Source organism: Arachis ipaensis, chromosome B01 (genome assembly GCF_000816755.2).
Source record: "Arachis ipaensis cultivar K30076 chromosome B01, Araip1.1, whole genome shotgun sequence".
NCBI classification, from domain to species: Eukaryota; Viridiplantae; Streptophyta; class Magnoliopsida; order Fabales; family Fabaceae; genus Arachis; species Arachis ipaensis.
The window spans coordinates 127,502,784-127,514,413 of record NC_029785.2 but is presented as its reverse complement, the minus strand read 5'-3'; the positions used below and the strand labels follow the sequence as shown (position 1 = coordinate 127,514,413).

Below are 11,630 nucleotides of genomic sequence, written 5' to 3'. Positions count from 1 at the left end.
CTAAATGCCGATAAAAAATAAATTAATTTTATTAAGTAGATAACAAATATTGAGAACAACAGATCATATAGCATTACTCATTAAAAAAATATAGGGGGTAGGTAATCATTTCTTGTTTTAAACATTGCATGATTAATAATTTAATATATTTCTTAAACGTTGAAATTGGGTAGCCGTAGCATAATTGAAAAAGGTAGGCACCTACTTTTATCCACCAAAAGCATGTGCACTGTTTCCCTTGATTATCATAATTTAGCACTAATTTAGTCTTAGTCTCTGAAAAGAAAGTTTTAGTTACATGACCAGTTTATTAAATTAGCGTTTGATTAAAATTTAATAACTATGTACTATCAAGTGTATATAATAACATACTTTCGGATGCCAAAAATAAAATAAAAATCAAGCAATTGATTATACTTGTATTGAGTATGTGGAATTTGCGATGGAAACAGGAAGATATAGATCTAATGGAAGCTATCGGAGTCAATAGTTACCGGTTTTCAATTTCATGGGCAAGAATTCTACCAAGTATGCTTTTAACTTGAGGGAAAAAATAATAATAAACTTATAGCGCGTTAATAAATTATTTTAATTACTTATAGTGCGTTATAATTGAGAAACGGATTTTTCAATGACTGTGATGAGCAGAAGGTAGATTTGGAAAAATCAACTTGGCGGGTATCAACTACTACAACAGACTTATAGATGCATTGCTACTCAAAGGTTTTATTTCAATTCCGTGATAACGTGATTATTCTCATGCAGTATTGTTTGCCAAAATAATAGTTACAAATTGTTAGATAATTTAATATATTTGACTAAATTATTTGTTGACTCGCAGGTATCCAACCCTTTGTAACATTGTCTCACTTTGACTTCCCTCAAGAGCTTGAGGACAGATATGGCAGTTGGCTAAGTTCCCAGTCACAGTAACCAACTAATTCCTTTGCATAAGACTCATTAATTAGTTGTTAATACTTAACACAAACGCCATGCTTATGTTTGAGACAATAATGCCAGGGAAGATTTTCAGATATTTGCGGACATATGTTTTAAATCATTTGGAGATAGAGTGAAGTACTGGATAACTTTCAATGAACCAAATCTTGAGATCCCATTCAGTTACCGTAGTGGAATATACCCACCATGTCGTTGCTCTGCTCCTTTTGGGAATTGCACTGATGGAGATTCAGAGAAGGAACCTTTTCTTGCAGCCCATAATATCATACTGTCACATGCTGCTGCTGTTGATATTTACAGAACAAAATACCAGGTAATTTGATCCCACATTCAGAACAAGAATAGTTTCTTAAATAAATTCTTACATTACTTTCTTTGTTTTATCAATGTCTAATCCAGAGTAAGCAAGGGGGGGAAATTGGCATTGTCTTGCATATTGACTGGTTTGAGCCTTTCAGTAATTCCACAGCAGATCAATTAGCAACGAAAAGAGCTCAAGCATTCACCACAAATTGGTAGAATTTCCTTAAGTTGCTAGAATGTATATATAGACTAAACTAAACTACATTATAAATATATAATGCAGGATTTTAGACCCAGTTATATTGGGGAAGTACCCAAGAGAGATGGAAAAGATTCTAGGACCCATCTTACCAAAATTTTCAAGCATTGACAAAGAAAAACTCAAGAGAGGAGTGGATTTCATTGGCATCAATCATTACTCAAGTTACTATGTCCGAGACTGCTCATCGCCAGCATGCCAAGAACACCCCGGAACCTCCAGAACAGAAGGTTTATTTCAGCGAACAGCAGAGAGAAATGGTGTCCCACTTGGAGAGCTTGTAAGCACCTCAAACCTCAATCTCATCTAAAAACTTGCATGACCATTATTGACCAAGGACAAGGTGGTTCTAACTTATGAGGCTTCTATTGCTAATGCAGACTCCATTTGAGTGGCTGGTTGTTTACCCACAAGGCATGAAGAACACTCTTATCTATCTTAAAGACAGATACAACAACACTCCAATGTTCATTACAGAAAATGGTAACATCAAAATTAACCTCATTAGGCAAGCCCTTCCATTAAATCTCCAAGCATTATTTTCTCATTTCTAACTAGCCAATGCTTTATAGGCTATGGCTATTCCTATGATTCAAATCCCCTGGAGGAAGATTATAAAAGCGATATTACCAGAATAAACTACATGTCAGGTCACTTAGAAAATCTAGCTGCAGCAATAAGGTATAGACTATACAACATAATGTATTAAAATTCAAATTGAAATGTGTGTCTCTGTTGAATTTGTTGGTGTATCATGTGACTATGTGAGCAGGGAAGGAGCAGATGTAAGAGGTTACTTTGCATGGTCTTTGCTAGACAACTTCGAATGGAAATATGGACAGTCAGTGAGATTTGGACTATACCATGTTGATTACGAGACACTGAAAAGGACTCCAAGATCATCTGCAACTTGGTACAAGAATTTCATTGCAAATCATAAAACCCAGAGCATTGTGCCTGGATCATATGATGATGATCACAAAGATAAAGAATTCCAGTCAAATATAAAGCTTATTAGACCAAGCTTGAACCGTAAGGCCAGTGCCTAGAATGAAAACACTTTACACTTGGATTAATTTATTTGTCTCATTGATGGAAAATGCTCCTGTGTCCAAGGCCTTCTCGCACTATCATCTCTTCAGGCATAAACTCCGTTAAATATTAGTAATCAATAGTTTGGATGGAATTAAAAGATAAATAGTGTTTTTGTCCGTAATAATGTTATAGGAATATGAATATTTTAAAATGATGTTATTTTTATCATTATTATAATATAAAAAGGTCGCAGGGAGACAAAAAGTCTCGATCGACTAAAGAAGAACAGAATCTTTGTAGATAAAAAAATTAAATAATAAACCTTTTAGTTATTATTTTTATGTAAAAGAGTTTATTTTTTACTAATAATTAATTTTAACATTCATTATGAAAGAATTTAATGTATATACTTTTACATTTAATTAGGTGTTAAATCTAGTCTCGAAGGTTATTATTTGGGCTTGGACGTGAGGTCCAGTCTCCTTTTGAGGCAAGATTTTAGAGAGCTTTCTTGTTTTAGTGCATTGCTCTGAAAAAATTAAAAGAAGCAAAAAATATGGTGTGAAGTTCACTGACAGAGAACCGTTGAGTGTATTCATCAGTTCATCCAACACTTTATCAGATGTAAAGAACAGCATCTTGCAGAAGCTTAGGGTATGTGGTAGCAAGTGGGTGAAGAAGCTATTCTACAAGATTCCTATCTCAGTTGTCTCGATCGATGTTAAGTATGATACGTTTGTGCTAGCGGCTGATGAAGATATTCGGGTTCTGTTTCATTGTGTTAGGAGTTTTCCAGAGATCAGAATACACGAGCTGTATGCGAAGTTGGAGGTTGGTGTCGAGAGTTCTGGGACATCAGCTCCAGTTCATAGCTCGACTGCCGCAGGCGGTGCGTCTAGTTTGATGCCTGTGGCAGGACCATCTATTCCGCAGGTCGCATCCCCTTCCTTCACGGCTGATTTAGATCGAACCGAGGCAGTGGGTTCTGTACCGTTGGAGAATCCTGGGGTCTGGCAGCAGGCATTTGAGGTGGATGCCGGTGGTAGCATGATACATGATGTTCAAGCCTTCAGGGAACCTGATAGAGTAGAGAATGCAATGCGGGACGATGACTCTGAGGGGAACCTGTAGATATCATTGGAGACAGTGATGATGACACAGGTGCCAATCCACATGACAGCACGGGCCTTCAAGTTCTGGCACACAGCAGTACCCTCGACACTTCTCCACTCTAAACTTGGAGGCTCTGGATCAACAGGCGGACGGAGGTGCTATAATTGGCGGTTCTTCTACAGAATTTCAGATTGGACAATCATTCCAGAATAAAGATGAGGTTGTTCTGAGTGTGAAGGACTATAGCATCCGTCGAGGTGTTGAGTACAGAGTCGTGGAATCGGATCATCTGAAGTATCATGGAAGATGCAAGGAGTTCGGCAAGGGTTGTACTTGGTTGATTCGCATATCGCTTCGTGCACGAAAGGGCACTTGGGAGGTTAGGAGGTACAACGGTCCGCACACTTGTTTGGCCACCTCTATTTCTAGTGATCACCGTCAGCTTGATTACCACGTTATCTGTGCGAGAATTTTTCTGTTGGTTAGGGTGGATGCTGCGGTTACGATCAAGGTCTTGCAACAAGCAACAGAAGCCGATTACGGGTTCAGGCTTAGTTACAGGAAGGTTTAGATGGCAAAACAGAAGGCAGTAGCACAAATAAATGGAGATTGGGAAGAGTCGTATGCCGAGTTGCCACGTTGGATGCTAGGGGTACAGTCGACTATGGCCGGGACAGTCACTGTGTTGAAGATGTCTCCTGTTCGACTTGGGGATCATGTCGATGAGTCAACGGTGTACTTTCATCGTCTTTTTTGGACATTTCGACCCTGCATCGAGGCTTTCCGGCATTGCAAGCCCCTCGTGAGTATTGACGGTACCCACTTGTATGGCAAGTATGGAGGCATGTTACTGTTGGCGAAGTGCAGGATGGGAACTCAAACATCCTCCCGATAGCCTTCGCCCTTGTGGAGGGAGAAAATGCAGAGTCATGGTCCTTCTTCTTGTCCAACCTACGATCGCATGTGACGCCGCAGAAGGGTATCCTTGTTGTCTCTGATAGGCATAATGGCATCAAGGCTGCGCTTGAGGCCACCGAAAATGGTTGGCTGCCTCCACGTGCTTTTCGAGCGTACTGTATTCGTCATGTGGCTGCAAATTTCAGCCTTAGCTTCAAAGGTAAAGATGCAAGGAGGATGCTGGTGAATGCTGCTTATGCAAAAACTGAAGCAGAATTTTATTACTGGTTTAACATCATGCGGACTGAGAACCCGGCCATGTGTGACTAGGCCAACCGGATGGAGTATGACAAGTGGACCCAACATGAGGATAGCAGTAGACAGTTTGGGCACATGACAACCAACATTAGTGAATGTGTGAATTCCGTGTTAAAGGAAACTCGCAACCTCCCGATCACCTCGTTGGTTAAGTCCACGTATGGGAGGCTTGCTGAGCTATTTGTGGTCCGCGGACAGACGGCGGAGGCACAACTGGAATCTGGGCATGATTTTTGTCAGGCGTTAGTGAAGGCTATTGAGCGGAACATAAGAGACTCCAGGTGCTTCACCGTCACATTATACGACAGGCACCAATCGGAGTACACGGTGGCTGAGACCACACCGACCGGGAACTTCTCGCTAGGTAGCTATTGAGTTTTCCTTAAGGATCACACATGCGATTGTGGCCACTTTCAGGCGCTCCATTATCCATGTTGTCACGCCATTGCATGTTGCGCCCACTCGCGCCTGAATTGGGCGTCATATGTTCACGAGGTGTATCGCATGACTGAAGTGTTCAACGTGTACCAGCAAGATTTTGTTCCGCCTGCCCCAGAAGGCCTATGCCCCCATATGCTGGACCAACAGTCATTCATGATCCTAACATGAGGCGTGCCAGGGAAGGACGTCTGAAGGCAACCAGGATCCGCGGAAGCATGGATCAGTCTGTTGAAAACCACCCGAAGCGCTATGGGCTCTGCCGTCAGCTTGGTCATACGCGCAGGAACTGTGACCAGCGAAGGCATACTGCTGCAGGGGATGGTTAGATGTTATGACCTTTATGGTCTTGTTGTTGTCTAAGTTGTTCTAGGATCGCTTAACTTGAGTTATGTTAGGTCTTGTTGTTATGACGTTGATGGTGTCATTGTTGTTGTCTAAGTTGTATTAGCAAGTCTTTATTTGAGTAATGTAAGGTTGTTTGAGTCAGCTAATGTCGTGAATTTGTTTTGTGTATTAAGTTCATCTGTTTATCTCTTATTATTTTAGATGTTTAATTGAAACACTTTGGTATGCATATGAATGCGCGTAACAATTCTGACAATCTAGTTCGTAGCCGTAGATCCTAAAACATATATAATTATCACATACTTATATAATTATCACATACATATCAAATAACATACAACCGTTGTCTGAAATATGAAACCATAAAAATTAAGCTACGAACATAATCAAACATAGTTCCCACCATATGTAAAAAGATCACATAACTAATCAGAATCCTCGATGGTGTCACTGTCATAATCGTCGAACTGACCAAGTAGGTGACCTCTGGTGCCACACAAAGGAGGACGCCTCACCCTCCTCGGTCACTGATGCGCCTCTGGTGCGGATGTCTGCGGCGGAAGGGCGCTGAATGCTGATGCTGGGGTCCCTCCTAAGGCGAACCATGGGTTAGATGGAGAAACTGAGGGAGATGCTGAACACCGCCGAACTACGATACCACCCTATCCACCTGATGCCACTCAATCGCAGCAAAATATATCAGGCTAGTGACCGCCGTCCATAGCCTACGGTGCTCATCAAATAGTATCTCCGGATGAACAACAGCAGCAACCTTGGGAGAAGAATAAGGCTCCCACGCAAACTGGATCGAATAAGTTATAGTTAGGTAAGACCATAACGTTAAACATGAACCAGTATTTGTAAGAGCAATAACTAAACGACTCACATCGTGGACACGCAATCTATCCAAAGAAAGGCGTGCAGACACGACTCTTTGATCCACTGCATCGTTTTTCGGTAGATAGTAGCCCGCTTACAATTTTCATTGAAAGCATTTCATAACAAACAAGAACACATGAAATTGAACAAGTTATGGACCGAACATAATAAACCGTACCTGGATGCAAGTGAAAACCCAAACACATCAAAACCACTAGGTCTCAAACTGAAAAACCTCCATAAAATCTAAGACTGTAGAAGCTGTAGTGGCCCGGCCAAGTTAACCACATTTCTGTTTGTCCCACGACAAAGACATCTATACAACCAGGCTAGTGCAGCCGAGCCCTAGCTATATCTACCTAAATCGTCCAGCGATGCCAAATAAGACAACCAGCGAAGGTGAACCCGGTTTGCGTTCTTGTCCGCAAACAGCTGAGATGACAATAACATCAGAATATAAGCACGCGCGTATACACGCACCGTCTCTTCACTCGCGTCTGCTGGGAGAACCCGGAACCTCTCATGGAACCATGTGTAGCACACCGTCATCTGCTTGACTTTATTATGCGGCGGTAACTCCCCAAACAACTCCCGAAACCACACCCATGCTGGTCTTCCGTTCTCCATTAGATTCTTAAAGTCAGTCAGGCACCCACTAATGGCCTCCCCATCTATGGGCAAACCCATTTGATATGCCACGTCTTGCAAAGTGATGGTGCACTCCCCAAACGGCATGTGAAAGGTGTGCATTTTAGGACGCCACCTCTCAACAAATGCGCTAAGTAGAGGCTCATCAACCCAGAACCACTGACTGTTTAGCCTAGCAAGGTGATACAACCCGGCGGTCTCCAGATATGGTATAATCCGGTCGTGTAAAGGCATATTCTGTTGTCTCCTTACACTGCTAATAACCCTAGTAGGCTGTAAAATGTGGGTAAGAAAATCCTCAATATACGACTAATACTAATAACATCAAACATAATTTAAAAAATTTATTAGATACCCACATTGCTGTTCTATTTTCTCTAACGATAGTAATAACAATAATGAAACAATACGAATAATAACAATACCAACAGGAATAATTGTACTAGCAATAACGATAATAATAATAATAATAATAATACTAACAGCTCCCAATACTAATAAAGATAAAATTAATAATAATAATAATAACAATAATAATAATAATAATAATAATAATAATAACAACAACAACTAACCTCTTGGTCGATGTATCCAGTCACGTGCGCAATGCCATTTAGCCGGTACATACGAGCTTCATCCTCCATGGCTCCACCACCCAAATGAAACCCTAAACCTTTAAACTTCTCCCTCAAACTCTCTCAAACACCAAGCTACAACAATTTTGGTTTGGCACAAATGATATCCGTGAGGACTATCCACGGAGTTCACTCAACGTAAACCATGGTAGCCAGGAGGGGTTTATGTTCAGAGCTCTTTCTTCATAAACCGTGGTGACCAAGCACGGTTTATGGCTAGCTATTTTCTCTTATAATCTGTGGTGAGCAGTCACAGTTTATGCTTAACCTTTTTCAACTGAAATCCGTTGAAACTTTCCACGGTTTATGAAGAAATGGGAAACCGTGGCTAGCTCCCACAGTTTACATAGTAATCAAAACAACACACTCACGTAAAGACTTTTCAAATGTTATATATAGGTAAAGGTTTCTCTCATTTTATTTATTTAAGTACATTGTCCTTTTAATTATTAGATTTGTAATTAATTATTAACAATAATATATAAAAAAAATAGAATGAGTGAAAGAACTAAAATGATAGAGAAAAAGAGAAGGATCGGAGGAGGAGAGAACTCTCCAATAAAGACAATATACTTTCATATTATATTATGAAAAGTGTACATAAAAGACCATAAAATTAAAGAGTAATGCTACGGTGCTGAAATGATTTTTTTAATGAGTTGGATACAATATATAATATTATTGTTGGATCAATTCTTTACATTATCAATCCAATGTATTTACTAACAAAAAAGTCCAACGGCAACCAAAAGATTAATCCAATTCTTATAAAGGATTAAACCCCCAAATTAATACATTACTTGGCATAATTACCTTCGTATACTTCGACAAATATTTTGCCGACTGATGCTTCGGCTCAGTTGATATTTCTCCTGTCATATCAAAACCAATACGCGTTTTTTAAGTAACGTTTGTTTTGAAGTACTGAGATAAAGACTGAGACTTAGTATCATATTTGTTAGTTGAGAGATTGATACTAAAATTTCTATCTCTATTCCCAAAATTTCAGTATTTCAGTACTTCGAAAAAGTGGAGATCGGACTAAAATTTTTAGAAATGGAGACTGAAATTTTAATAACATTTTATACCTAAAATACATTTATTTCAATTAATTAATTCTAATTTTACCCTTTTATACAAATTAAATTAGAATTCCATTCTTGTTTCAATTTCTGTCTCTCACTTTACACCAAACAAAATACTAAGATTTATTTTAATATCTGTCTTTTAGTCTCTGTCTCTCCGTTTCTGTCTTTCTATTTCTATCTCTCCACCAAATACTACCTTATATATTGTGTCGAACTCATTTCAGCAGGTGCTGAAAAAAAAGAATCATTTCAGCACCGTAGCATTAAAGTCTATCATAGTGAAAAAATAGATATTTTCAACAAAATTTATTGTTTTTTTACTTCTTCTTTTGGAGATAGTGCATAAAATAAATAAAAATGAAAAAGAAAATTAGGAAATTAGAACGATTTAGCAGCCTTATGTTAAGATTCAAAATATGAGATGTTAAATGTAAAGAGATTATTGGATATATAATCCTTATTTAAAAAACAAAAAGAGAATTGAAATTTAGGAAAAGAACCTCGTGGCTCGAAAAATATAATAAAGAAACAAAACTAACTCGTTCTTGCTTTATAGTTTATATAGCCTACTGTGGTGTATATTATCGATGATTGGCATTTTACAAACACAATATAATAGCATGCAATGGGGTTGTCTACATTGAAGAAAACTATCCTCTACTGTGGCATCCTGTTGCATTTGCTTCCTTTTCTGCCATGTTTCTCAAATGGCTTCAGTCTACCCAGCAACTTCCTCTTCGGGATAGGATCTTCTTCTTACCAGGTTTGATTTGATTTCCTTTAAGCTCCATATATATACCTTGTTATTAATTGTTACTTACAAAAACTAATTATGGATCTTCTAATAATTAGAATACAAATTGTAACTAATATTTCAGTACGAAATAAAACTACTGCTAAAAATTCAAATTGATAAAAAAAGATTCATAAATTTTTATATAATTTTTTTATGTCTTATGTTAAATTTATTTTTCTTTTTAGTTGTTAAAGCTCTGAAACTATATCATAAAGTCACTTTTCTAAAAAATTTAAGCTAACGGGGAGAGACGTAAATGGTCATGTGTTTTTTATTAAACTTTGCCAGTACGAAGGTGCTTACATGAGCGATGGCAAAGGACAGAGTAATTGGGATAACTTCACTCACGGACCAGGTTTATCATCAAATTAGACTGGTTTATCTCTGCATATCTTTTGTTGAATGAGATCAGTTTCTACTTGCAGGTAGATATGTAATAATCGATGGAAGTAATGGTGATATTGCCGTTGATCATTACCATCGCTATCTGGTAAGCTTCTATCACCAATATCATATGTTAATATCAACATCAATATAGATACCTACTTATGTAATATTTTTTATATTTTTAGCTAATTTAAAATATTAAAATATCCTACAACGAAACCCATGCGCTCCGCGTGTGAATGTTAATTAATAGTTAAATTCTCAGCTTGCTTAGCTGATGCATGACATCCACGTACACTAATTAAAACAACCTTTATCACGTTTGTGTTCTTTCTTTCCTGCAACTCTTCATCTCCAGGTCCCACACAACAGCATAACCGGTATGCCCTATTGCATCATCTTAACCATCAGGATTAACCGTCCTAAAAATTCATCGTCAAATTAGTTATATGTATAGAATAGGATAATTTACACTAATAAAATTGAGTAAATTTTAAAATTACACAAATGAATATTTTATATAAATCGAATTAAATTGACTCGGTTTATTTACATGTAATGTATAGAATGTATAAAATATATATAGTAAACTGAATTAAGTTGATTTGATTTATTATTAGTATATTTATTATTGGTACAACATATAGATGATCGATTTATATATAAATAGTATAGATTGAATCAATTTGATTCGATTTATTTAAAAATATTCATGACAGTGTGTAACCAATCCTGATTTAAAACATCTAGATAATTTTAAGTTGAAATTATTTTATTTGTATGATTTTTTCTATAAAATATATATTAAAATATTAAATATATCTATGAATGTGAGGAGGAAAAGGCTATTAATTTCCATAATTTGAATGTGGATTAATAGGAGGATATAGATTTAATGGAGGCTTTGAAAGTGAACAGCTACAAGCTTTCTTTATCTTGGTCAAGAATTCTACCAAGTATTTATCCTCTCCTACACTACCAAAATCTGAATCTCAACAAATTTTCCCACACAGCTCTACTAACATAGACTCCTGTGAACAGAGGGAAGGTTTGGAAAGGTCAATAGAGCTGGTATCAACTTCTATAACACACTAATTGATGCTCTGCTTCTGAAAGGTAATTTAATTCTCAGTGTTTTGACTCTTACTTGAGAAATTGTTACATTTTAATGATACGGTGAAGAGTTAAATTGAATAAAAAATAATATTGTTTGTTTTATAAATATTTAAAAAAAATAAAAACATCATGACAATTAAGGAATGAAAGTGGGTCGGGCTATTTGACGGAAATTTGTGGTTCAGTTTGTTTTAGGTTCGGTTGGACTCTTTTTTGAAAAATCTATTAGTTAAAAAAAGTAAGTGCTTAAAAAAAGCCAATAAAATTCGTTGGGTTAGTTTGTCAAAATATTTTTTTAAATAAATTATTCTTAATTTATTAGACTTTTAACTATTTACTTACATTAAACAAAAAAAGCAATAATCAAAACTAAAATATTTAAAAAAATTATTTTTTTAATATTAGAATTA

At 37.1% G+C, this 11,630-nt stretch overlaps 3 protein-coding genes across 6 annotated transcripts in view; all 3 read left to right on the top strand.

Annotated features, from left to right (window-relative positions):
* The window catches only part of LOC107637358 (beta-glucosidase 46), a 4,017-nt gene extending 1,188 nt beyond the window's left edge, over positions 1-2,829 (top strand). The window contains exons 4-12 of one of the 4 annotated variants that reach the window (XM_016340785.2): positions 453-528; positions 649-723; positions 842-929; positions 1,021-1,273; positions 1,360-1,475; positions 1,547-1,802; positions 1,903-2,005; positions 2,095-2,203; positions 2,295-2,829. In XM_016340785.2, coding sequence (XP_016196271.1) covers positions 453-528; positions 649-723; positions 842-929; positions 1,021-1,273; positions 1,360-1,475; positions 1,547-1,802; positions 1,903-2,005; positions 2,095-2,203; positions 2,295-2,571 — 1,353 coding nt within the window. In that variant the 3' untranslated portion in view covers positions 2,572-2,829. Of the gene's footprint in view, positions 1-452; positions 529-648; positions 740-841; positions 930-1,020; positions 1,274-1,359; positions 1,480-1,546; positions 1,803-1,902; positions 2,006-2,094; positions 2,204-2,294 lie in introns of those variants that run through there. The other 3 variants (XM_021104247.1, XM_021104252.1, XM_021104253.1) reach the window with 3 other exon arrangements.
* Positions 2,615-4,241, top strand: LOC107613548. The gene is made up of 3 exons (XM_016315601.1): positions 2,615-2,664; positions 3,160-3,643; positions 3,738-4,241. Exons 1-3 carry the CDS (start codon positions 2,615-2,617, stop codon positions 4,239-4,241), a joined length of 1,038 nt encoding a protein of 345 aa, XP_016171087.1.
* Positions 9,442-11,630, top strand: part of LOC107637347 (beta-glucosidase 46) — a 5,143-nt gene continuing 2,954 nt past the window's right edge. The window contains exons 1-5 of the mRNA XM_016340775.2: positions 9,442-9,684; positions 10,006-10,072; positions 10,143-10,207; positions 10,985-11,060; positions 11,146-11,220. Of these exons, the coding sequence (XP_016196261.1) occupies positions 9,547-9,684; positions 10,006-10,072; positions 10,143-10,207; positions 10,985-11,060; positions 11,146-11,220 (421 nt within the window). The 5' untranslated portion in view covers positions 9,442-9,546. The remainder of the gene's footprint in view (positions 9,685-10,005; positions 10,073-10,142; positions 10,208-10,984; positions 11,061-11,145; positions 11,221-11,630) is intronic.